Raw genomic sequence first — 27976 nt, forward strand, 5'->3', positions numbered from 1 at the left:
TTTAGACTTTCTTCATTTGTAATTCAATCCTAGAGTTAAATTTCAGTTTTCAGGACAAAGTGAAGACTAGTTTAAACACAAACAAGAATTAGTTTATTTGAACTTTTATAGATTAAGCAAACGGTGTTACAATACCTGCAACACATAAATGCTCTAAATGCTAAAAAAGTAGATACTGGGAGCCAAAAGAGACTCCAGACTACTAACAATTATCAAGATCATTTTTACTATTCCACTATTAACCATATATAACCAAAATATTCAATTATAAAAATTTACTTTATGCCACGGTAGCAGAATTATGCATTTACAGATACCTGGGACAAAGAATTCTTTAATACATGCTACAAATGTTTGAATACAAAATTAAAGAGATCTTAAAATAATTATTAATCCTGTAAGATCTACACTGCAGAGGTCAAAATATGTTTTGAAAATACCATCAGTTATAAAACCAGCATGCATCGTAATATGGATTTTTTAAAATTGTGTTTTAGTGATAAATACCGATAAATGGATTTGTGATGTAATGTTCTGTATTTCCTGGTACACAAAATGGTTACTTCCAAATGTTATTAAAATATGCAAAATTTAAAAACAAAAATCAGTGAAACGTGTTTATACTTGAAACTAAGAAAAATAGTTGTAAAAAAGAGAACAAAAATCCCTTATAGCCTGTTCCAAAGATTTGTTTTCGTTTTCTCCTTGAAAATAGTTGTTAATTTTTTTTTCCAGCTCCTTTGTCCACGAGAGGTCTAGCGTAATCTAAAACCAAACAAATCAATGGAAACTGGCAAAACCATATGAAAATAAAGAATTCTTTCTTAACAGTACACTCGTTTTGTCTGCGAAAATTAGTTTCTAGAAACTTTTTAACGACTTGCTTCTTTAGTCAATTCTACATCATTAAAGTATTTTTGCTTTATTTACTAGTTATGAAAGTATTTACTTAAGTTGAGAAGGTATAGCCATTTAGTTGGGAACGATTAAAAGTAGCATGCGCATTGTGAAGCGAAGTTCCTTTCACATGTGGATGCTTTCTACTTCATTAAACTATCAATTTAAGGTTTCCTTCGATTTAAAGAAGTTTGGTCATCACAGAAACGATTTCAACTACATCACAATGCTTACTCGCCTGCTTAACATTTAAGGTTAAGAAAAACAGTTATCGTTTCTTTTTAGGCATGATAAGAAAAATGTGTTAGACATAATAAAATTGTTGGAAATTTAACAATCTGTTATAGTTATATTATCAGTTATTGTTGCAGTAGAAAGTAACCAAGTGATGTAGCATGATGTATTTCATATTGAAATTTTCAACCAGTTTAAACATATGTTTAGCTAGTTACAGGTGCAATTTCGAAGCATGCCTAATTTGTAAGAATCAGTGTTAAATGTCTTCTTCAACCTCTTGCACTACAGAATAAGTCTACAATTTTTGTGCTCTAAAGGGATCGTATACTTAGGCAGCTTAGAAATATGCACACGAACTTAGAATTGCTTAATGTAATCTTGTTTACTAGTATGGAGTTCAAAGTTAATTTTTTTGACGTGTAACTGTTAAAATTTAAGAGACTACATGTAAGTTTTACTCTATGTTGGTAAGTGGTGATGCTTGCTTGGAGTGTGTTTAAACACAAACCCTATTTGTCGATTGTTAGGGAGGCTAACAACACCATGGCTTACAAAACAAAAAAATCTAGAACAAATTGAATCAATACAAAGATACAAGAAAATAATGCTATATTGAAGGCAAAAAATAATGGATCCATCCTGCACAAGGCTTTCCTTTAAACGACTTTGGGTTTTTTTATTAAAAAGATATATCTTTAGCCCTTTCTTTGTAACAATTACATGCGCACCCCTGAGTAGAAAGAAATTGACATTTACAAAGTGTGCTGATTTATAAATAACTCTCAATATATCGCTTACACGTGGAATACAATAATAAACTCTGGAGTTAGTAGGAATACATTATAAGAAAACCATTAATTTGTTTGTTTGTTTGTTTGTTTTGTACTATAATGGACAAATTCTTAACAACTTCATTCCTAAAATGACGAAATTGTCTACTGAACATAGTCAGTCCCCGATAGACCAAGAGAACGTTAGATTTTTGCACTTAAAATCAGGTCTACGTTCTACTCACACATCGATACATAATCAATTTTCCCCAAACATTTCCTCAATTATTAGATGTTATTTTCTTGACCTTAAGTGGTTTCTGCCTCGTCTGATAATAACGAGGCAAATGCGAATAACTTATGAAAATTATACTATTGGCTGCCCTTAAAACGCATAAATAAAGCGAAAAAATATTATCATACATTTGTACGAGTTGAAATAATTTGTAACGTGCAAGACATTACATGTTACGATTCAAAGTTCATGTTTGCGTAGCAGATAACTTTTCATTAGCTTAAACGTGAGTTACGTCCCAGTGTTATTACAAAAGAATGGAAACTCTCAAAAACAGATATTAAATCATCGTGAAAAACTATTAACTGGACCTTAATTAAAGCATTTTAAATATACGCGAATACTAAAATTACTGCAAGAAGGAAAGTTAAGTCTTGTTTTTTTTTATCTCCAAAAATAAAGTTGTTAGTTTGTCTATTTTCTGTTAATGATATGAAATTTGAAAGTGTAAAAAGTCGTTTCCTCCAACCAAATGTTACAGAAATTTTCGAGAACTTTACAAATTTTATGTAAATAATATTTTATATACACACAACAAAAATAGTAAGAAACAAAGCAATAAGCATACCGTGCTCTTCGTGCTCAAAATGATTTTGATTCTTGGAAATTGATTGACTACAATTCGTATTTTTGATGTCACATTACAACCAACGAACAGTACAACTTCAATGGACCTCACTAAAAGGTTTCTACTATTGAAGCACTTGGTTTGCAACGGTATCATCCACTTCACATCGACGTTTAACGGGTTATTTCAAAAGGAGGGTTAAATCTTTTCTCTCCATCGTACAAATTACAAAACTATTTTACTGTCTTAAAGTTTTAAGTGTGAACAATACAAACGTGTTTTTCATTTTCAGGAGAAAATTATCTGCCACGCAAACAAGCAACCCGCAAATTGTATAAATTGATATTCCACAAACAGATTTATCCATCTCTCTAAAACTAAATATTTCCAAAATTAAATTCATGTCATATATTATCTGAAGTAAATATAAAATCTATAAAAAGTTCTGGCCTTTTGAACAAAAGATATAAGGTAATAGTTTTATCCTCATAAAGCAAAGTAGAATGATTTGTTCTCCTCTTTATATATCACTGTGGCATTTATAAGCCAACATCGATAATACGGTTTGAAAAACCAATAATAATTTATTTCTTACATATCTCATGATGTTGTTTGAAACAACGTGAGCAAAAAATGTACAATATAGAAATTTATTCCTGCCCTAAAATCCTGATGTTTCTTTTTAGGACTTTGAATGCAGTTTGTTACATTTATACTTCAATTAGCAAGTGCATGTAACTGATTTCTTTCCCGTTTCTTTTTCGTTACGCTTTCAGCTGTAATTTTGTTGTTTTAAGCTGTGAATTTAGGTAACTTTCAGCCTCTATGTTAATACTGCTTCAACAATGGTACCCCTCTCACTCAGCTATAAACAATTATACATTCTATAAAATTAAACTTCAGAGAAAAGCCCTTATCTCGTACCATTCAGACATATGCTTTGCTTTGATTTATAACTTATCTTTACTTCTTTGCTGAAATTCAACTTTGCTGGTCAGCTAGTATGTACAATTCTAGTAATAATATAAACAGCAATTCTATAATTTCCTTAAATATTAAATTTCCTGTAGTTAAAATTCCTCAATAAATAACTCTACTTGTTCAAAGTATTCAATTTCCTTGTTTACTAAAAAAATTAAAATTTGGTACCTGATTAAAGTGCCGATCACCAGTCGAAACAAAACCTATCTTCTGCTCAAAAATGCTTTAAAAAGTTCTCCATTTACAAAGCTCAAAAGTAAGAACACTAAAGGCAGTATCCTCATTCTGTAGGGCTTTCTAGTCATAAATACATAACCGTTTTACTCACAACCCGTCCGCCTGAAGCCAGTTATACCAAAATAAAGTGAATTCCTACTTTTTGAAGTCTATTATAACGATACTTTATATAAATTATGCCAGCTAAATATGATAATTAAGCAGACAATTTTATCCCTCAATCATGAAAATTATCTTAATTTTCTACTTTCTATAAAATAAAAACATTTTCCTATGACGTTATTTAACCCAAACCGACAGTGTTATTTCGGTCCTGCAAATTATGGATTAAACAACAATCGAATGATTTTTGAAAGAGATCAACAAATGAGGAAAGGTTAAGCTACTTGATGTCTTCACTGATAAGAAGGAAAGTAATAATTCTTGTTGGACAGCGCATTTAGCACTTCGTTTCTGATCAAATAATCGTCATAGCAATTGCTTTCAGAATAAACCTAGAAATGCTCAGCAAAAAGATTGTATTTTCCGTGTTTCTTTACCATCTGAACGGAACAGTTCTTGGTCGGTCAGCGCCTTCCTTGACCAGAGGCTTGTGAAATTCCCGCCCTTGTCTGGAATGTATGATAGCCCAGCACTGTTCGCAGTAGTACTGCAGGCATGTGACGTTTGCGCAGAAAAATGGCGCAAATTTGCCAGCACACCGCGCACCATGGCATTCATCACATAGTTGGTCGTCCAATACGTATGGCTTCACTTCAACCTGGGAAGCAACAAAAAACTTTTCCATTACTAAACACAAGTGTCTGTAGGTCATCGAAATGGACATTGGTGAGTTTAAATATCATTTCACTAAAATAAAACATGATAATAACTCACTCTTTTATCAATGTCCCCGTGTTGAAGCTGCACAAATCTGGCACTGATTGCGGCAATGTAACTCTGTTGGTTGGAGAAAGCCACTCGGCCAGCACCTTGAATGACAAATAATATATATAACGTCAAAGACTACACACCAAGTCACTTCATATAACTAATAACGTGTTCATGCAGCGAGATAGAACGTTTCTCAATCTACTGTCGGTTACACAGTACAGTGAATTAATCTACAGGGGTTGTCTTTGTTACCTACTCTGTGCACATGCGGTATGTTCGATTCAATTTTTATCCATTTTATTGCCTTGTCATCTTGATTTTTGCTTGTATTTTCTTTACTTAGTACATGTGCTTCTCTCGCCTTTTGGCGTTTAATAAGTAACTTAATCGAAAGAGAGTATTCTTGCCGTTTGTTTGATTATCACCTTTGGGGTATTTCAGTTCAGGATCCACGTCTATCCCAGCATAACAGACTCCTCCGTACAGCCGATCCATTATCATGGCCAGTTCTATTGCCCTCAGTGGGCGCGGCACTCCACCAACAAATATCGTCTTCCTTGGATCCAGTGGATGAGAACCGTCCATCACGAAATCTGAGTCATTCAGATTCCAAGGTCTGATCTGAACCTGGAGTTTGAAAAGCAACAAGCCTGATTAACTTTACATGTAACATTTCTGCAAGCAGTGAAATGATACTAAAACGCTTTGCGGGGAAATTTTTTTTTCAAATTGTACCTTAAACAAAAAAACATTTTTTTGTGCTCAGGTCAACACGTTTTGGCTTTTAACTGATAGAGCATTCAACAGAAGCACAAAAGTGCTATTTTTTAAGCAAACAAATTGCTGTGCCTAATTTAACGGCGATTTAGCTTTTTCGTGCAGATTTGAGAGTTATTTGCAATGCACGTTGTTTGGCTACTGCCGATTGGTTAAGAAGTTTACTTTTCGGTCAGTTGTAGAGTTAGGAACTACACGCAGCTTTCAGTGAAAGTTTTATGCAAACCAGTGTAGCTTTGTGAGTTAGTCAAGATAAGCAGAGGGGAGAAAGCAAAACTAAAAGACTCACGGGTTTGTCTTTAATAGTAGGACTCGACACGCACAGGTATAACTTGTCATCTTGTTGAAAGCAGGCTTCAATCAGCTTCTGAACCGATTGTTCCTCAAGGTAGAGCAGAAACGCGTAGCCTGTGAAAAATGCAAAAACCTTGATTACAAAATATTAGCTAATATACGACGCGTTAGTCCGTATACCGAGTTAAAAATAGCTTAAAATTCTGATGACGCATTCTGTGCCCTTCTACCCCAAGTAAAAGCCCACAATACCACTGACTGTGGTGCAAAATGGCGTGTTTTGTTTATCACTCAGCTTGTTAATAAATGACTTTGAGTTGACAAGGTAAACAAATCACCATGGTATGCTAGCCAACTGATGCTTTGAACGTCAGTCAATCGTCAGAGCAAAACCTTCGGACACAACGACAGTCTACGTGATAAAAAGTACTTTACTTGTTCAGCTATGTAGCACAACAGTTTCATTAACAATCATATTCTCATAGTATCCTTACGAATGTAGTCGAATACAATTCTTAATTCGAGGGAGTTAGTGCTGAACAGGTAGAGAGCGAGTGGAGGTGATAGTCACAGTATACTGTTGAATGACTTTACCTTTAGGAGGAAAGTATGACTTGCTTTCGGCTTTGTGTGGCCAGTCCACAGTTAAGCTTCCAAACCGGCAGAAACTGGCGTGAATCTCATCTAAAAAAAGAACAATTTTGTAACAACTATAGCGCAACGAGTATAAGTACGCATCAATAATACACTGTAAAGTTCTCTTTCATATCACGTAAGTCAGATAAAGAGGACTGGCCGGCTTATATACCGTGAGCTTGTAGTTTGCCCTTGTAAGTGTGTTGTTGTTATTATCATACCTTCATCAATATCTGGAGGAAGCCCGCCGACGAACACTTTTCTGGAGTACCGTTCAATATGATCAGACAGCTCTGACGTGGGAGAGCAGTTTAGGGACCATATTGATGGTACAATTTGATCTGTGGACAGTAAAACGAAAACTCGTCAGAAATCGTCGAACACCATGTTCTATGGTGAATCAGGAGAACTCAGACATGGTCTTATCGTATTTCCTTTCCTAATGAAAAGAAAACGCGTAGAACTGTACACATGGGTGGCCTTTGCAGGGTGACGGTACGGGTTTTTTTATTTCTTTTTTGAATAATGCTATTGGAAGATGATTAGTAAACTGTTAGGGTTTTGTCCACGGTTGGATAATGTAATAGGTAAAATTTAGGAAAGAAAAACTGCAAAGGAGAATATTCACTCTACGTTAATTCCCCCTCCCCGCCGATACACTGCCCGTGGGATTTCACAATTTCCCGGTTCGTATCTTTTCGATCAGCTCCTTTATTCTAAAAACAAAGTGCTGGACATTTTCAAATTACTTTTGTAGTTGTTTTTTCCTAGAGTAATTTAAAATGCCTTGGTTGGTATTTTTAGGATCTGTAAAATGAATCGCAAGGAAGTCACTTGTCCCGGATTGTTATTCTATGACCAGGGATGCATTAAATGACACCTTCACGTCTGTAAATAGTCGAAGGAAGAAAGATTAATGTTAAGAATGCGGAATAACTTGTCTTGTTACTTAATTTAAAAATTTGTTTTGCAATCGGTTTCACTTTCTTCCAACAGTGAACTTTTCTGCCGGAATTTCGAGATAATGGCTTAATTTCAATGTCTCCGACAGGAAAACAGAACTTTCCGCTATAAATGAACAGCCAAATAAGGTAAATATAGCAACTCAGGGAATTTGTTAGAGGAGAGGTATACAACCCAGGCTTTTTACACTTCCGAAATGTTTATGGCCATAAATACTATTGTTGTCTGATCATTTGTTCGGCAACAATTGGTTCCGTGTATCAACCAGTCAAAACCGCCATTGGAGAATTCTCGCATTCTCATTGGATGATGGTAGTACACTTGGCCGCGCGCCCTCGAGATAAACACATCACACCAAAGACGGAATTATATATTTTTTCTCGTAGGAAAGTGCCACGTAAAATTTCGCTTGAATCCGATATCGCTCTCACTACTGGACAGTTTGTTGCTGCTAAATCTAAAACTGTTTGTTCTTATCGGGTTTCCACGAAATGTATAGCCTTTTGGGACTTGTGGTAAAGACCTTTATTTTTGGACGGCTAAGTTTCTGTTAGAGCATCATTAATTAAAGGCCTGTTTATAGATTTTGAAACGAGTTGGGTTTTTTTTTCGGCAATTTCCTGAAAAATCTATTTTCAGCAAATGTTCTTGAGAAATCTCCATAACTTTTTGTCCTTTTTCCCAGTGCAGTTTTTCCTTTTCGAGTCCAAAAATATTAAATGACATTGTATTTGCATCCTCATGCTGTTAAAAATAAAATAAGTAATTTATTTACCTCCTGTGTGGGATAGTCCTTTCTTCTGTAGATGATATTTGAAAGCTGAAATTATAAATAAAAGAAAGGTCATTTCCTTTCTCTAAGGCTAATAAATCATTTTTCATCAGTGTCTTGACTGTGTCTGTGGTGCTATAATTAATTTGCCGAAGAAGGATCTTGACTATGTGATCACGGAAGTCGCAAGATAAAAAAGTCGCTTACATTAAAGCAGCCACCCATGTTTGATATTCATTTTGTCATATGCCTTAGAGCAGATGTTTTACCAAATTTGTATCCCGGATTCTGTAAAGTGTTTTTAGTGTATGTCTGCTGATAGCTGAAACTAAATATATGGAACTAGCTGATATTTTTAAGAGCTTTTCTTGTAGACGTTGCTTTTGTATACATCTTTGGATTCATTTGTTGACGGTTGCTTTCTCCATGAGATATGTCATTTTGCTAAACGCCCGACAAGAAGAAAGTAAATGCAAAACTTATATCGACTACTGACAATATAAATAAACGTATTTTATTGGATAAGAGAATCAAAACACGGTTACAGCCTTACGCTTAAACAAATTGTGTCTTTGACAAAATGAATATATTAAGTATGAGCTCAAGTCAAGAAGAAAATGTACTTGTCTTTGTTCCACGATCTTGTCTTTATCAAAGTTGGCAGAAATTCATTTAAAGGTTTTATTTTTGAAACCTCTTTGCTTTTACTTTCCTACGCAGAAAGAGGAAGCTGAATATTTTCACCGATAGTAAGCTCTCCCACTAAGATCTATAAGTGGTAAATCTCTAACATGATTTATTGTGGGGAAATCTCCAGTAGGAAGCTGTTGTCTATTGAACTATTTTACACATTTTTAATTGAACACTCAGTAAGATCAAGATAAGTCTTTTTTTTTGCAAAATGTAAAGAAGATATGGGTTTTCGTTTGGGAGATTAAAAAGCTATTGAAGATCATTCTTAATTTTTCTTTTTTTCTGTTTTGCAACAGGACATCACCTGTTATATATTTCTATAATGAAGCCTCTTGAGAGTTTCCTCGCCGAAGTGATTGTTTCAGCGTGCTTTTATGTATATCAGTTATGTACAAAACTAATAAACTTTTTATTACTTGAACTTCCACCTAGTTCTTATCCAGTTTTAGGCTGCAAATAAGCTTGACTCTGTGCTTAGGACTAAAACTGACGTGTGAAAATAACCTCAGTCTCTCCGTACCCAGTCGATGAATAAGCAGTAATGTCCATTTTATCAGAAGTTGACAATTTGTCACAAAGACTTCGCTTGAAAAGGTTTTCAACGAAAAAATAGTTTTGATCGTTAGAAACTGACCATGTTCATAGTTTGACCACAGCTGTAATACTGAAATGTGTACTGTGCTATTTTATTACCATGATTTTCATCCTGTAAAAGAAAGTGATATCTATTTTTTGGACTGTAGCCTAAACACGAGAGGATGTTATGTCTCGGTTTAAAGGCGTTTGATAAGCGCAATGTTGTGGCTGAACTGAGTTGCATGACATTTTACCGCCAACACGAGCCTCGAATTTGATGAGCTCTGTGTTCATCACAAAGATTTGCTACCTGAAAAAAAAAATGAAGCCTTTTGTGGAAAAAAAAACTTCATTTCCTTATTAAAAGTAATATTTGCTGCTTAATGACCGACGTCTCACAGCATGTTGACAAATGTGCTTTCAACTGATTCACTGTTTCCAATGTACCACTGAAATTAAACCCATTTCAAAGATTTCAGAGATACATTTGACACTGGTGTTTGTAAAAGAACTTTAGAATGGATCGATAAATTTACACGGCAGAAGTGCAGTGCATTCACATTATTAATGTAGGTTTCTTCACTGAGAGGAATGATCCATCATTTGTTTGCATCGCTCATTCAGTTGATTTTCTTTTCAGGTTGCGGTAAAATACGACCGGTTAAAAATTTGCGCATAATATACTTTGTGCTGCCCACGTCTTTGTCTGTTGATAATTATTATTCATAGTCTGTTTTTCACAACTTGTTCTTTAACGATTTTTTTTAAATGCGTCAATTTCGCTTCCCCTTGGCACTTGAATTGAAAGTCAACTGCAATTTGCACGGCATCCTGTTTTGTAATAAGGTGAAAATCTTTTTAATGCCCGGTAAGTTGACATTCATTTGATGAACTAAACAGCACAGCCATAGTAAAGGTGCATTTGGGACTCATAAATCATGCAGATGTAATGTCGGATTGGGTGCATAACCTAAATCGCCATAAGGGCTATCTATTTCTTGATGGAAAGTTCGTATTGTCAGGCTGCTTTTCCTTCGGCCAAAGACTTAGATTTATAAAATTTCAGTGAAAAACATGCCCTTAAATATATCTATGTAAGATCGATCCGAATAGGAATTATACCGGAAAAAATAGATGTATATTAGGACAAACGGAAATATTTCTAAGCTGGTTGAAGATGATTTCTTTTCACTGGTTGTTGCGATGGCCGTAAATGTCAAGGATTTTTCCCTTCCTTGCATTAGGCGATATATTAGTACACTTCTAAAATATGATCAATAATTACTCGCCCTTTCTTCGCTCCAGTCGAATTTCATAGACCATGCAAATCACTTGTATTTATATTTTGTTTTCTTTTCCTTAAACATCGCTGGCTGAGAAATTACTTCCATTACTCCCAAAAATATAAATATTGTGACTAAAACAGGATTATTTGGATAACAAATTTTGAACAACACAAAAAACTATATTGAACATCTTTTCTTTAGTGGACTGTGTACGCGAAATTAATTATATAGCAGGCTGCACATAGGATTTGCAAGCGGGCAATGATCAACAACAAGTATATCTTTTTAAATCGTGTGTTATTTAGACGGCCTTTTAAATTCCTCTTTTTTAATTATAGACTTGCACTTTGAAATTGTCGGGCAATGCCTAGTTGTAATGGAAAAGAAAATATTTTGCAACAATACGTCGCTGATTATTCGGAGAATGTTGTGTGAAACAAATTTATAGAGACTATTTAGATTCCCCCCTAAATGAAAAAGCTAAATTGAAATTTCACACGGCTCTGTTGAATTGTAAATGGACACATAGAAAAGGTGGTTTTTGCCCCATTGAAAATTTTAATGACTGTCTTAAGAAAAATACTAACTAATTCAAGGCAGACTAAGCAATCTGAATATTCAAGAAAATTTTGCAGACCGGCGCTTTATCGACTCAGTTGGAATGCTAAACTAATTGTTGAGATAAATTTACATTAGTCAATGCTATCGTGCTGAACGAATCGAAAGAAAACCACATCGCTTCCGAATTTCCAGTGCAAATGAACATTTAAACATTGTCGATTTCAGTAAGAAGCCCATCAAATGTTCTCTGGAAATTATTCAGGCCGTCTCACGTGCTGACACTTAAGTGGTTTCTCAGGATATTTCGTCGAGCAATCCTCATTAGTGTTTTTCACAAAACAATGTCTCTAAAGCATTTTGCCATTTTTCTGAAAGAATTTGAGTGACAGTATCGTCAACTGTGCTTCCTTAGCCGCCGAAGCCTTGTCCTATTTCACTCTCGGCCAACCAAAAAGAGAAATTTTAATTCAATTTTTAATAAACATTAATTTTGACATGTTTTCGTGGAAAATGCATACAGCTGCTGACGATGCTTCACTCTCAACTCAGCTTGTGGTCTTACATAAAAGGCCTTTTCACAAAACACAAGAAGAGAAATATTGATAACTATTTCGCGAAAATACCCTATCGAGAAAATACGCCCCAAAACGGAGTGAATTTTAAATGAAAGATAACTTTATGTCAAAACTGCTTTCATAATTTAAATTTCTTCTCTCATTTGTATCTTTATGTATAGCAGCTTTACGGGAGGTTTGAGTGTGCCTTAGTGGTCTCATACTACGTTGACGTTTGCGCGTTGAATATTTATTTTTATTCAAAAGATCAGTTGCCTTCAAGGGAACGAAATATCGAGTCGATTTTCTCGATAGTAAACCCGTGTTCTTTAGTTTTTTTTATCTAGCAATATAAAATAAATATTTTATTCTCATACTCAAAGCTTAAAACTGAAAGGAAAAATGCAAACAAGTTAAACCTGACTAAATTACGAATCCAACTACTTTCATCGCTGGCAAATTTGTTGCCTCAAGTCTGTCTGTTCCTTCCTCTTTGCACGGTTTTTACTTTCGATGTACTTACGCTGTGCTTAAGCTTTTTAACGAGTACACTACCTCAATAGCCGCGTCTAAATTTTTGATTTGCTCGCTGATATTCGCTTGCTAGTATTTAGTTGACTTTTTCGTTCGCTTTTGTTTTAAGGGAAGGTCGCAAAAATCATTCTTTGCTGTCTGTGCATGATCCCAGCAATTGAAATGGCCTGCCATAAACCACTGACTTAATTATGACGAATATTAGAATTTAGTTCTAAAAAATAAATTTGCATCAGGGCTTCTTTGTTGTTTGTTTCTCTCACAATCTCGCTCCCTATTTTGTCTATTTCAATGCCTGAATTTCAGACCAGGATTAATCGATGATGATCTTGTTTCCTTCTTACACCTCGCAGCTATAAAGAAAATTGAAGCACGAAAAAATATCAACACTGGCTCTATTTGTTCCTCTCGGACTGACAAAATTGCGTTGGCGTTTGTTGCGAAAGCGTCCTCTATTGACCTTATTCTTTCTTAGTTCTTCACATGAAAGCATTTTTTTTTTCATTTGTTTAGAATGACTTGTACCTTTTTTCCCCCGTTTCGTCGACATAATGAAGAATTTCATTTTTTTGGATTTTATTTCATTTTTTAAAATATTCCTTGATCAGTGAGTTCAGCTGCTGGCTTAGCCAGGAGATATATACTAGTCAGACGTCAACGAGACTGAATACAAATCAAATTACGTTTATCCTTCAAAAGAGATGAGATATGTTTGGTGGTCAAATGAAATCTTTTGACTTTTGCTCCAAAGCACTTTGAAGTAGGAATCAAAATAAATCTAGAAAATTGCACGATCATATGATTTAGTTGCATCTTTAAGTTTCACAGGGGGGCTTATAAAGCATTTTACTACAGCAGTACTCGGTACTATTTCTTTCTTTCCTTTTTTTTTCAGGAATAGCAAAAACACGAATGTTTCTTCCTTATCCCAACAGTAAGACCATTTCTGTTCTCTCTGTGTTGATAACCACATGGCCGATAATCTAACGAATATGATAAAGCCTCAACTGATTTTTCCGCGATAAATAGAACTCTCTTTATGTCAGCTGTACAGAACTCGAGAAATACACAAACCTTATAAATCTTAATTGCGTAAATCTGAGCATTTGCTTTTCTCGACAAATGGTCCATCAACTCGATGAAAAGAAACGTTGAGGTATTTCTTTCGCTGTAGGGAGGAAAGTTTGTCGACAATTTTAAGCAAAGCGCTGGAAAGGCAAAGAGCCAAAGTCGTTTTGCTGCTATCTCTAATCAATAATATTGTAAAATGAAGAAAGCTGAGGTGATTATGACCTACAAAATCTTTAATTTTTCATCTTTTTGACTGTTGCACGCAGTTCAACTCAAAGGAAAACTCGCGCATTGCGGATTTAGTGGTGTAAAAAAGCGCGTTCATGTCAGTAAATTGATTTTTTCGCGGTAGTTCTAGTAACATGCAAAGCAGTGGTGAACACCGAATCAAATGGGTTCTTATTTTGACCGTCAGAGAAATGACTTTCACAGAAATAAACATAAGAGTAATTTCATGGTTTCCTTCCTTCGAAATTCTATCAGCTAAATGGAGGTACTTCATCATCATTCCCGCATACCACCTGAGACATTCAAAACATACAGGAAGCAAGCTTAATGTATTGTTCCTTAGTAAAGGCGTATTACCGAAACTATTTTGTAGACTTTCTCTAAAAGGTTTTTTTTTCGAAGATCTGCGACAAGACATATTTATCCGCCATTTTTGCGGTTTTCCTTAGCCAAAACAAAAATCCATTACTCCGCCAAAAAACTCTTCGCCGGTGAACGAACCCTTACTTTCTTTTTTTTACTGAACAGGCAACCGCTTCAAGGGTTTCAAGAAAATCTTCAAAAGAACGATAGGACGAAGAATGAAAGCAAGTTAAAAACGAGTCAAATACTGTCGATTCTAGCCATTTTGGTAAACTTATTAAAAATTTAAAGGACCACGGCGTATAGTGCAGGTGCCGGGCGGGAGATATTCGCGGAGAATGAAACTTTTCATCAAATCCTTACTTCATTGCAAACTATTAAAGTTTCAAAGGAGAAGCAAACGTAAGTCGTAAAAGAACCACATCTTGAAATATTCGATATTTATCACGATATGAACTCGTAAACAACAATGCATAACTCTCAAATGGCAAAATTTCCCCTAGAAACTGTCTAAAGCTGAAAGATCTTTTAAAAGCGCTATATATTTGCATACAACCATGATTTTGGGAACCAAAATACTAGTAATATTGAGGTAGTGAAAAAAGCCTAGGATTTCTAATGGGTTAAGTTACTTGGCAGTTATTACCTTGATCGATTGTTTTATTTTCTACTTTCTTTTTTGCCGATATAGAAAGCATTTCACGTTGTAATGAAAGATCATACTAACCGCTTAAGTTATCTGGAGGATCCGACGGGGAACGAATTATATCGAGTAAACGTGTTTCCAAAGAAGGGAATTTCATTGAATCCTGAATGGGAAGAAAAAGACAAAAGATCCATTAGCGATCAAAGTCTAAGATCTACAAAGCTTTGAAATTTTCCCTAAATTTCCAGTTTTATTAAGCCTTAATTTTGAAGCAGCTGTACCTTTTGGCCAATTTTTTCCGTCATTAATTTATGTATGGTATCGGTGAAAGAACGGTGAAAAACATCATTGCGAATCCACATTCATCGTTTTATTTTGCTTGTCTTTTCCTTACGATTTTGAAACAAAACATCGAATGGTTTTTAACAGACATCCCCGATTAAAAAAGGGAAAAAACTGTGGTACGGCTAGAGTAGAAGAAAAGCTTTGTCTCAGGTGTTATTTTGGTTCAAATCTACATTTTGGAAACTGTGTTTTAGGATGAATCACCCAAGATATGGCGATTTAAATGTAAGCTTAGTTGTTCTTTTGTACAAGAGTTTTTACGCAAAATGAACGCTAAGTTAAGCTTTTTTGCTGTTTAACAGTTTCGTTGACTTTACCTGATAAGAATAAAGCGAGTTTGAAAGCTCACTGGTTTGGCCATGTGAATTTCCAAGGCTGGGAATATCATCCAAAATTGTACCGTCTACAGGATGCCTATTCAAACTCAAGCTTTGTAATCCCTGCGTTATGCTTTGTGTTGAGATAGCCGATCTTGAAACGGGAGCAAATGAATGGTTTGGACGGTGATTTCTCATTCGTGAGCTTGGAAGCGTTAACGAAGATGGCCGAGAGCTCCTTCCATGTGGGAAATTGATGGCGTTGAGTGTATGATTTGTATGGCGACTTCCCCATGAGTTGTGTTGTTGTGAAGGCCAGCCTGAAATGGATTGTGGAGTTTGTTGATTCCATCCTCCTAGACTTGTAATAGTCGGCATGGATTTGGTTTGCATAAACGGTGAGTTATGAGGCATCGGTCTTCTTGGCTGATGGTTCATTGTTGTTGTCATACTAGTTGGTCCATTTATTCTTCGTGGCTGTGTTATAACTGGAGTGTTAGAAGGCAAGTGAATGCCGTTGACTGGCTGAGGAATTGCGGGCTGTACAAAAACATCCTCCACGCTCGCTGGCGACCAAAACGTGGTCGATGTCGCAAAATCGTGAAACATGGAGTTCTCGGGATCTCTGGTGAAGTTTAGTTTTGTCTGCTCTAAAGCAGTGTTTCCCTGCGTTGAAATTACCTTAGATTTCGACGAATCGTCTAAACAGTCTTCACACGCACCGTTTTTAATATTTTTGTTGTCTGTGTGCTCCTCCTTGAGATTTCCAGGGAAAAAAAGCGACGTCGCTCGCGAGTCGCTGTGATTGTAGTCGACTGGTGAAAGTGATCTTGTTGTGTGGCCAAAATCGGCCATATCCCAGAATTGTAGAAGCTAAGGCGAAATAGTGCCTTAGTCGATTACGTATACAGCAGGTGCTATTGTGTTCACCTCGCCACGTCGTTGCTTTTCTGTCAAGTTGAACAAGATCCGAGTCAGATGAATGGTTCTGCGGTCCACATCACGTGGTCCTACCTGCTTATGGGAAAATTAATAATGATCATATGAAATCAGATTCGGCGATCGAGCGCATTTCTGATGTGTTTTTGACAACGGCGGTGTTTGATTTGACCTAAGGAGGAAAATACGATTTTCCGCCCTTATGAAAGAATATTGAATGCGAAGCTCTTTGAAAGGCCTAGCGGCGTTTTGAGAAAGAACATCCTGAAAAGCTCCAAATGCAAGCGGAAGATATCTCGCCAACGTAAACAATAAAAAGTGTAAATACGACTGGGAGGTTTTTAGACTAAATGGACGTGATCGCTTCTTTGCGAACTTCTCCCAGCGAAGTCAATAAATTTTAAGCGATCGCCATGAATATTTTTTTGTTTCGCAGTTTGCACGTGGTCTAGGTGGCTCTGAATTTGCCATGCTATGAATAGACGCCTTTTTAATGGTCATAAACATCACAAAGGGACGACTCGTGCCTCTATATATTTACACACGGCAGGTAAAAAAGCTATTGTTCTTTCATCATACGGGATTAGAAAAGATGCGGTGGTGTGGCTGAACCTTTTTAAAGCACTCTCAATTTATTCTGCTTGTTTCAAACATTTCCTGCGAGCATGTTTAGCCATTCGCCATAACTAAAATTATTTTTCGATTCTTTGATTTCTGGCTGAAATCCCTTTTCTGGTAGGAAAATTTTCACCAACATTACTCATCCATCAGTTGGTCTTCTTTCGCCGCATAGATAATGCGTTAAACAGTTAATTTTGATTGGTTGACGATTTCTATGTGCAGATTTAATCTTTGATCTGATTGGTAGAGGGCGTCTTGTCTCTTTGTCTTTTCATACTTCCAGCTGCTGCTGCAGTGCTATTGTCGTGTAAACAGTTGAAAGAAGTTTTGGACTTGCTAAGTAAAGCATGTGTGAATTCGGAATCTTTTTAATTTCTTTGCATTTTTATCGCTCAAGTATATTCACGAAATTTCCTTTCAGTTTATCGACGCTTAGAAATGCAACAAAGAGTGAGAGGAAGAAATAAAGCATGTCTGATAGCATACGTTGTGTATTTATCTCGATCAAACAGCGTATAGATAGAAGGGAAACAACAACAGCAGGGAAATGAATGTAAACTGTTTTAATTGCAAGATTCATCAAGTATGGACCAAGAATTTTAAATCTATTTTTTCTCGATTTTTGTCAATTCGCAACCGGAAGTAATCGAAACCGGAAGTATCCATGAGCGCTCTAGCCTCTGATTGGATAAAAGACAACTGAGTTGTTCGACGCCATGTTGGAGAGTTGCTTTCGTGTCGTTATGTGAATACAGACTGAATTCTCTCACGCTTTCAATTATTTTTGCCACTTTTTTATGCTTCCATTAACGAAATAGTTTGAGTTTTGAATGGCTTCGTCTCATGTGGATGACTGGGATGTGAGGTGAGTTTATATAGTGATAGAGCTTCTGTTCACTGAACATCGTTGAGCTTACTGAAATTCGGTAAGCTGCAGACTGATTATGATATTCGCATATTTTATTTAAATGAGCCAACAAAACCCTAAAATGTGTTATTAAAATGCTTGTTTTTCTGTGCTACTAATGAAAAAACACCAGTGAATACACATTACTAGCCTTCTTAACCTTCCGTGCTTCTGCTACTAGCATTTGTCCATGATCTGCACGAAAGGGAAAGAACTTTGAACATCTTAAAGTTTGAGCATACAGCAAGCTTTCGCCGCGCATTTTTTTTAATGTTTCACCTTATGGGTAGTTCGCAATCTTAAGACAGGGGGTTTCTTTCCCATTTACATGACTGGTATTTTAATACAAGGATGGAAAACGTATTTTGAAAATTGTACAACTTAACCCTGTCCCAATAATAACTTCAACTTGACTCTCTCTTGACATGTAAGCGGACACTCTAGCTGCCCGCATTGTGCATGTGTTGTTTTTTGCATATTCATGCCAAAACCAAATCCAGTCCCAGGGTGATATTTAGAGTGCATAAAGTAATTGTGGGCTTCTGCCTACATTGGTACATCCAAATTGGTGCTTTCACAGGCGGCTTAATTAGCCTGCGTAGCAAGCGTTCCCGTGCGAGCATAGTGCTGCTATGTGTCGCGCGCGAACGAATATTCTAGCGAAGAGCGAAAGATTCTGGCCGCGCGAAAATTGTGGCAAGAGCAAAAAGGGAAAAGAAGGGGGTTGGGGGTGGGGAAGTGAGGGAACGCTTGCGAGCAAACCCCACAATCCTGAAAAACCTGTTCGCCCGCGAACGGCGTCTCTGATTGGTGCGGCGTAGTTATGTTGATTGACAAGTTTGACATATTCGCGCTTGCTGATCAAAGAACAAGGGTTTAGGCTTTTTGCTGCCGTCAATCATCTTAGTGGACCTCTCTCTCTCGGGAAACAGAAGTTCGCTTCATTCGGGTCAAAAGGTCAAGTCTGTCAGTTGTGATTGGTAGATTTCGATCCATTTTGTTTGTTTCTGTTTTTCATGGTTCATTGGCTGTCGCATTTCACCGAAAACCGCAATAATGAAAAGTTTGACAGTTTAGAGGACAAACACTGAGGGAAATTTAATATTGTGTACGCTTCAGCTTAAGCCACCATGGACAGGCATTTTACTGATTCACTAAAATCGAAGAATTCTGCATTTAATGAGAATTTAGCCGCTCTTGTTGTAGACGAAAGTCATACAAATGAAACTTGGATGGGATTGAGATGAGCTTCTTCACCACTGTTTACAACTTTGATACGTATTAAAAACTGAAGATTTCTTTGTGCACTATTGAAGTAAGCGGTTATATTGCAATATATTATCGAATATTAGTAATAAAGTAGATTGAAACATTGGCTTTGGTTGCGTTTTTCAAGCAGAAGCCTCGCTTCCTATCAAACTCTGTACGAGTTCGTATAGTGTCCCGAAATTTCTAATTTTGCGAGCGCAAGGATGACAAACGTGCTATGAAAATAGCTTGGGGTTTTTTCACAATTTTGATTAAAACAGCTCTGCAAAAATCGGCAAGGATTTCCCGTATGAATATTTTCGCTTCTAGGGTTTACAACGATATTCTAAAGAAATATAACCAGCTTTTCCCGGTTGAGATGCTGTACCAAATTTAATTTTAAAATTGCATCGACAAACTCTACAGCGATCGCTTGGACATCACAACAGTGTTTCGCGGGTTTGAATATTTTGACAAGGTTTCACGTGGAGTATTTTGTTTTGAAGGAAGTAAATTTTATTTCCGGTCAAATGTAATTGGCTAATTTGTTGATAAGCTGTCAATCAACAAGTGAAATCAACCGGAAAAATCGGTGGGCGTTTTTCAGAATCGTGGGGCTTGCTTGCAAGCGTTCCCTTGCTTCCCCACCCCCTCCCCGCTCCTTTCCCTTTTTTGCTCTCGCCCCAATTTTCGCGTGGCCAGAATCTTTCGACTTTTGTCGCTATGGCGCGGTCGCTTAGCTAAAATTTTGAATCTTGTACCCAAATGTCAAAATAACGCAAGATAAATATGAGGTAAGACATTTTTATTCAAATCTTTCATACAAGTACTATTTAGAGCAATTTTCAAAGTATTCTCATACATTGTCTTATAATCACCTAGTAAATCGAATACAACGTCTGGGCTGCCTGTAGTGCTGTAACAGTTTAATACCAAGGCTCTTTTGGGGGTAGGCATAGCCTGTGTGGCCGGCGTTCAAAGGGGAAGGAGAAGGGGAGTTCAAGTGCGAGGTGTGAGGAGAGAGCGCGAAGCGCGATCGGAGAAGGGGGAAGGGGAACGCCTGCCATGACGCTATTGTATTTTTCGTTTTTTACGTCCAGATACTGGACGCAAAAATTGTGATTGGTCAGAATTTATAGAGTGTGAAAATTGATTGTTCTGATCGGTCAGATATATGTCATTCAATTCGATTTATTTTATTGCTGTGGTCCGTTCTCAACTTTTATTCAATGCAGATAAATCCAGTGACGAATGTTTTGAGCGATTTCTCTGCGAAGCAGTTGAATCTTTGAAAGAAATCGGCCCTTGTAGGATTTGGTATCAAACTACTGAATCTGCGAAGAATAACAAGTTTTTAAAATACAGCAGCCCGTAAGCTCTACACGCTGTGAATTATAAAGTTGTTTGGGTCATGGCTGGTTGCAATCCGACGCCATATGCTCGAATACCGGAAGCGCTGCTTGATTGAAGTAAAAGGGGTGTCGAATGGTAAATGCGAGACTTTGCGAGACAGCGAGACTGATATCATTTCTGCTAACCCAAGACCTTTTTAGCCTTGCAAAAGAAGTCGAGACTGCGAGAAGGCATCAAAGAAAAATTAGAGACGACGAGACCCCTCAAATTTGGCTAAAATTTTGCGAGACATGCAGTTTTTGAAGGACCATTCACCACCCCTAATAAATGTTCTCTCAGTCTCAGAACGGCAACTTTTTGTAACAAATCGGCGCAGTTGAAAAGTGCAAGGAAAATATATGACCTGATCTACCATGAGAAGATTTTGGTTTGCCATATTTCTAACAAGAAAACGAGATAAAAATAAATTAGATTGGCAATTCAAGCGGTGAAGGGTTTTATTACCCGCAAAAATCGCCACCAATCAGATCGGATAATTTTGACAGCCAGACGTAAAACAGAGGGCAAGCAGATGACATGTACTTTAGGGGCGGTATGAAAAAAACAATAGCTTCATGGCACCTCGCGCATCGCGCTTGAACTCCCCTCCTCCTTCCCCTTTGAACGCCGACCACGCAGGCTAGGGTAGGCATGAAACAACAAAACCTGAAACCTGAAACAACGAAATAAAGCCAGCCAGAACGAAAGGACCGTAATGACCAAAACAAAACTGTCAAAAACAACCGAAATGTCCAGAACCAGCTATATGAAGCAAAATAACCAAAACAAGCAAAATCCTTACCATTATTGAGAGCTTACTGTAACAGGCTAACCTGAGCATTATTCAGGTCAACCAGTGTGCGTATTGTGGCAAATTGGAGTTCAGCTTGCACTTCAGTTAGCCTGAATAGCACCCTCAACAGCAATCAGGTTTAATAGCCTGAAAAATACTCAGGTTAACTGCAAATGCTCAGCTCAGGTTAAGTGTTAAATGCTCATTCCTCTGTACCTGGGAGGCTGGCTGCACCTTTGTGTGCCCAACATTGTTGCCGGGCAACAACATCTACCAGAAACGACTGGAAATGAGGCTTACAGCCCGTATCTTCAAACTGGGAACTGCACAACCTAGTAGGTTAAACATTAACTTTTCATTTACTTAGACTGCATGCGCATGGCTTTGAACATTACTTTTGAATATTAGGTCTGTTGTGTTGTTTTATGGCCACATTATTTACTACTGATGAAGGGCTAATCCCAAAAAAGGGGGCTTTAATAGACATTGGGAAAGGGAGAGGGGAGTATACATGTATGCTGTTTAAAATTGGTTACATATTAAAATTCTGTGAAGAAAATGTGTTAGGGACCTTAGAGGTTTGTTCAGCATAAAATATTTTTCACATGGAAATTAGGTTTTCAGCTGCTATGTTTTGTAATTTTCATGCTGTAGGCGCTGCTGGGTATGTTTTGCAACAGAAGAAGATGAACCTTGGTCACAGTGGGTTCGGCCTTGCCGTTGCCGTGGGACAACAAAGTGGGTTCACCAGATTTGCCTGCAGCGCTGGATTGATGAAAAACAAGCTGGCAGTTCAACAACAAAAGTGTCATGCCCACAGTGCAATGCTGAATATGTCATTGTCTTTCCTCCATTAGGACTTTTGCTTCAAACGGTGGAGTTCTTAGACAAACTCATTCACAAATTTTGCCCTATAGCTGCTGCAGGGGTCGTTGTAGGGTCATTATATTGGTCTGCAGTCACTTACGGAGCAGTGACAGTAATGCAGGTATTGGGTCACAAAGAAGGGCTTGAAGTTATGGAGAAAGCAGATCCCTTGTTTTTATTTGTTGGACTTCCAACTATTCCTTTGGCACTAATACTTGGGAAGATGGTTCGCTGGGAAGATCACGTGTTAAGGCTGTGGAGACGCCACGTCAGCAAGATGTCATTTCTCAGCTTATTTCTGCCTCGCTTAACAGCTGATTTTGCCACACGCACTCCGGCTGAACCCACGCCATTATCTGACCCAGTGTCCCTTACAAGGCTGCTCTGTGGAGCTCTTATACTACCAACAATTTCAACACTTATTGGCAAAGTGTGTTTTGGCTATGTTAATTCAAGTCTTCATCGAGCACTTCTGGTAAGTATGCTAAACTCACTAAACTTATAATTATATTTTTTTGTGTTTGGAACTAGCAGTGAATTAATTAATGCTCAAGGCTTAACACAGAATCTTCCTTTCCTTCCTGGTAATATTACAGAAATCTACAGTTTCTGTAATATCAGGAACATCAACTTGAGACCCTGCAAATGCTTGAGTAATAAATGCATAATCAAGGGTTGTAGTTTAACAATCCTGTTATTTTTTGGTAAAAAATATATGAAAACTATAATGTGTGCACAAACTGTTACCTATATACAGTTATTTTGGGTTTTCAAAATGGGATCACTGCTGGATGGAAACTGAGTCCATGAGTTACAAAAACGTTCTCAACACAATGCTGTCCATTCTTTCCATAAGGACATGTGTACAGCATGACTGTGGTTGCTTTGTGGTGAACTGGATTATTGTTGGGTTTTCAGACTTTTTATTAAAAATAATATACCATAAACTTGTGCATAAACCGCACCTTTTTGCTGAAATTTTGGGCTCGAAATCATGAGTGAGGCAAAAGGGTGTAAATTTCCTAGTTTGGAGTCAGATATAACACCAAAACATTTAACATTATTGAAACCTGTTATTGTTGATCATTGCCTTTGGTAGAAGTTGTGGCTCCTGTTGAAAGTAGCCCTCTGCCTTAGTCAGGTTCTAAACCTTATTAGTATAAATCGACTAGCTTTCTATCACGAATGCTGTTCTCTGATTGGCTACGCTACTCACTATCTATTCTATTGTAGAAGGTGAGTAGCGAAACAGCGTGCGGTTGTCAACAGAATGGTTGCCGTTTTTTCGCTTTTAAATTGACCGTACAGAAGGACTTGGATTATTTACTATTCCAGGCGATGTTGGAGAAGATAAAGACTGTACCGAAATATATAATGAAGATTTTACACGGTAAAAAAAGCAATTAATATTCATTTATGCTTTTAAAAGCGGGCGAATCTATAATTTTATAACATTCAGAGATGCGTTTCACCGAGACATTTTGTGGAAATAAAGTTTAAAATGTCTTTGCAAACTAACACAGTTTCATCGTCCCATCGAGGAGCAGTAAAAGAAAGGCTAAACAGATTCGACCTGCAAGTTTTTTTATGCATCAATCAGACTTAAATAAAACAACAAAATTGAAAGCGAATTCAAGGTTGCGGGCGACTCGTTCAACTTTTCTTAAATTTCTTATCGTTCACGTTTCCTATATTTAAAACAACTTGACTTCCAAAGGGCCTTTGTAAGTCAGTCTATCTTTAAATTGTCATTTTACAATGAAAATCCGGCTTTTAGTTCAATTTCGAGCAAACGACAGTTTAAATAAATCGTGAATGAGATGCAAAGGCGCACACAGAAGCTAAACAGTGCAATGTGGTTTCTTCCTTGTGAACAACTTGCTTAACTTTTTTAAAATCTTTTACGTTTTTGAATTTTTAAAAAAACTTGACTTCCAAGGGCCCTTGTACGTCAGTACATCTTTCAATCGTCATTTTACAATAAAAAACTTGGCTTTTCCTTCAGTTTCGAGCATATAACGGTTTCAATAAATCGTGAATGAAATGCAAACGCACACACAGAAGCCAATGCAATGTGGTGCAGTTGTCAATTATCCACGTGTTGTGTGACTTATTTATATCATGATTATTCAATAAAAACGAGAGCCTGTCTTGTTGTTAAGTTTTGAACGTCTAGTAGATTTATGCTAAAACAATTAGATTATTCGCTCTCGATTTGTATGTGTGATAGTTGATGAGGGCGAATAGAAATCTCGAGCTCATAATCTAATTGTTAAATAGTTTGCCAGTTCTTTTAAGCAATTTATTATTTTGCACTTCACTTAAACTCAAACTGGCATGGGTTCTTCATTCCTCAATAGTGTTGCAAAATAATGTTGACTTTGTCGTTTCAGGGTGGCATCAGCTTTGTAGCAGTGAAAGGAGTTGTCAGGATTTACTACAAACAACAGCAGTATGTGAGGCAATCTCAGAGAATCGTCAAAAACTATGGCGAAGAGTGAACAATACAATTTGGATATCTTACTTCTTACTATAACTTTGTCCAGAAAGCTGGGTGCAGGCTGATATTTGCCTACACACCACCAGCCTTGTTCAGTAGTTCTGTTGCAGCAGTGATCTAGTGTGTGAAAGTACAACAGGTTGTCATCTAGAATTGACCCTTCTCATTGAGTACTGTCAAATCCATAAGTTCAGGCTCAGGTTTTGAGCTGGTGAGGGGGGTTATGAAATAGGCGGGGATGCTCGTCAGAAATTCATGGCTCTTAAGCGTTTTTTGACCCCTAAACGACCATTTCCGAGTTACCCTTTGCCTCTGTTTTAAAACGAGTCTACGTGCAAAACCATTCAAATGAAAATGAGTTTGATTTGCATGAAAATGGACCTGTAGGTGAAACTCATTTTCATATGAATGGTTTTGCATGTAGACTCGTTTTGAAATAGAGGCAAAAGGTAACTTGGAAATGGCCTATTTAAAACATGCATTTTAAAACATATATTTCTATATAATTTTCTTCATGTACAACCCTAAACAATATGTTGACAACTATAAATGTTGGTGTTTTGCCCAGAACACCCTAAGTGAGACCAAAATCCACAATTTACACCCCTAAGCAAAACAGTGAGCATCCCAGCCCCTTTCATGTGTGAGTCCACTCCCCTGGGGTTTTGAGTTTGTGTTTGAGTTGCATGTTTGAGTTCAATATAGTAAAAATTGTTCTTGATCCTTCTGTTTCAATTTGTACATGCAACTACATGTACAATCATGAATATACATGTAGTTTTCAAAAAGATTGGTCTGGAAGTGTTAACTTGTTAACTTGTAACTTGACCTTAAACTTTAAACACAAATTCTAAAGCCTTTTAGTTTCGCTTTTATTTTAGTGTTACGTTAAAGAAAAGTTGATCTATTTTAGTGCTTTTTTTTGCTGTTACTGCTAATTTAAGTTAAGGTCAGATGTTGCTATGGTATGTACTATATTCCTATTGAATGTGCTATATGTTTTGATCAGGGAATTTTTGAGTGTCTCATCTTGGTGCAGGGGTGAAAAGCCTGCCAGCAGACATATCTTACTGCTTTTGCTTCACACAGAAAAATGATATGGAGACGTCAGTATGCAGGCTGCAAATCAATGAGTGCCAAACTGGCTTTTGGCACTTTTACATTTATAAGCTATTTTGTGAAGCTGGTTTAAAATTGTTTCAGTTGCTTAGTAAGGTTGATTGACTAGTTTAATCTTGATTTCAATAACATGTAAACTGTTACTATGAGTTCAAACGTCCATAGATTGGAAAGTCTCTCAAATAAATACGTTTGTACTAAATATTAGCCCAAGCTGGCAAGAAAACAAGTTAACTTTTCGTTATCCACTCACTGTATTTGAAAATGTGTTACTTAAACAGCAAAAAACATCAGCTAGTGTACTTCAGTTCTTTATTTACCCTAACTGATATATTGTTTGAAATAACCCATCTTATGATCCCCTTCTCTATACATGCACCCCCACCCCCAAAAAGGTCTTGAAAAGGAATACCCCCTGGGGGGTTAATAAAATTGCTTGAGTTTCGAACTTAGAGTTTTGTAGTTAAAACTAGATATGTTCAATAGACCTTTACCGCATTCCACTTCAGTGCGTATGAACAATTGCTTCACAGCGAGGTGTGGGTGGACATTAATATTATACATTTCTTGTATTTTTGTTCACCCAAACACTCAGGGCTGTTGTTGGTTGGAATGCAGAAAACGTCTATAGTCATTGTGTTCAGTATTTTCCCTTGGGAATACTTTTACTTGGAAACTTTTTGGACATTTAAATTTCCGTGAAGACAAGTAATTCAAGACAAACCCAGTTAGCCAGTTTGTCTGTACTGTATGTAGGTCTATGTTGGACAAAGTTCAAATAAATCGCTCATTTATTATTGCCTCTGGGATTTACTATGGTGCAGAGTAAAGGAGGTTGGGCATACAGTCTCCAAGATAATGTCACCAAACAAAAGGTCTAGCGAACAGAACAATAGCTTTCTAGACTCGTTATACATCTTGTGCATTTCTTGCGTCCTTTGTCCCGTAATTAACTAATTCAAGTACACGACTCCACCAGCTCTGCTGTTTATTTTAACGGTTTAAATAAAGTGATTCATTCTTCTTTGCAAAACAAGACATAAACTGGCATACATTGTCCTCCTCAGCATCGTCACACACAATGACTGCGTGGGAGGCTAAGGCCCAAAGGGCAACAAAAAATTTTTTCGAGAGGGCCCCCCCCCCCCCCCCTTATTCTAGGGTCTGGATGATCGGGCCCCTCCTTATCTGGATCCGCCACTGCAGAGGTACAATAAGAATACTGAGGACCCCAGGCGCGTTTACAAGACACAAAGACTTAGGCTACGTTTACACGGGACCGGTCCGGAACCGGTCTGGAACTGATCAGTAACTGGACCTGCAAAATAGCAGGCCCAGTTTTGGATCTGTTCCGGACCGGTTCCAGAACGATCCCGTGTAAACAGAAGTCCTATCCAGTCCGAGAATCGGACCGGATCCGTTCCGGACCGGTCCCGTGTAAACATAGCCTTACAGAACATTATGGTTCAGCGTTTTGGATTTTGCTTCCGTTCTGCGAGATTTTACTCCGCTAAAACACGGGATTTCTGGACTTTCTGGCATGATCAATTCCATTTTCCAGCTTCCCGGAGTCCCTCCCGCAGAGCAATGGACTCTGCATTGTAGTACCTAACCTGAGATCATGCCCTCCCTCCCTACTTACCACTCCGGGGAAGGAGGGCATGATACATTTACTTGTCGAATCGTATGTAAAAAAACCGGATTCTGGTTTTTCTTCTGATTGGTCGAGAAACAATACTAAATGGAGCGGTGTGGACTGATTGGCTGTAGTATTTCAATGAGACTTCCGGTCAAAAGCTGGTGCTAATGGCTTAGACGAGGCGTGTTAATTGCGAGGACGAGTTTTCTTCTACGTTAGCTGCATGAAGCCCAGACAAATTTCAAGTGTATAATTCTCTGAATACAGAAAGATAAATTGTTCGATAATGCGTAATTTGTTTTCGTGTCGGTGTTTTGGCAGTTCATCGAATGAGTTTCGAGAAAACAAATTCACCAAACAATATTCCAGAGGTGTTGGAATGTTTACAGTGTTTACTTAAAAGCTACACGATGCTATCCCAGTATCCGCGCCGTGAAACATCTATCTATCGCTGATAAATATATATTCGCGAGCGCA

At 37.2% G+C, this 27976-nt stretch overlaps 2 protein-coding genes across 2 annotated transcripts; one reads left to right on the top strand and one right to left on the bottom strand.

Moving 5' to 3' along the window:
- Window positions 1–70: 70 nt before the first annotated feature.
- LOC144638946 (cytoplasmic polyadenylation element-binding protein 2-like) lies at window positions 71–16798 on the bottom strand. The gene is made up of 9 exons (XM_078498226.1): window positions 15475–16798; window positions 14894–14975; window positions 8304–8348; window positions 6787–6906; window positions 6524–6613; window positions 5925–6043; window positions 5284–5485; window positions 4862–4956; window positions 71–4745 (listed from the first exon to the last, which is right to left on the bottom strand). Exons 1-9 carry the CDS (start codon window positions 16327–16329, stop codon window positions 4521–4523), a joined length of 1833 nt encoding a protein of 610 aa, XP_078354352.1. The 5' UTR covers window positions 16330–16798; the 3' UTR covers window positions 71–4520.
- A 923-nt stretch (window positions 16799–17721) lies between these two features.
- LOC144639693 (E3 ubiquitin-protein ligase MARCHF5-like) lies at window positions 17722–26659 on the top strand. The gene is made up of 3 exons (XM_078499003.1): window positions 17722–17899; window positions 22029–22716; window positions 24635–26659. Exons 1-3 carry the CDS (start codon window positions 17865–17867, stop codon window positions 24740–24742), a joined length of 831 nt encoding a protein of 276 aa, XP_078355129.1. The 5' UTR covers window positions 17722–17864; the 3' UTR covers window positions 24743–26659.
- Window positions 26660–27976: the final 1317 nt, after the last annotated feature.

The sequence above is a fragment of the Oculina patagonica genome, chromosome 2 (assembly GCF_052425735.1).
Source record: "Oculina patagonica isolate OP01 chromosome 2, crgOcupat, whole genome shotgun sequence".
Lineage (NCBI taxonomy): Eukaryota > Metazoa > Cnidaria > Anthozoa > Scleractinia > Oculinidae > Oculina > Oculina patagonica.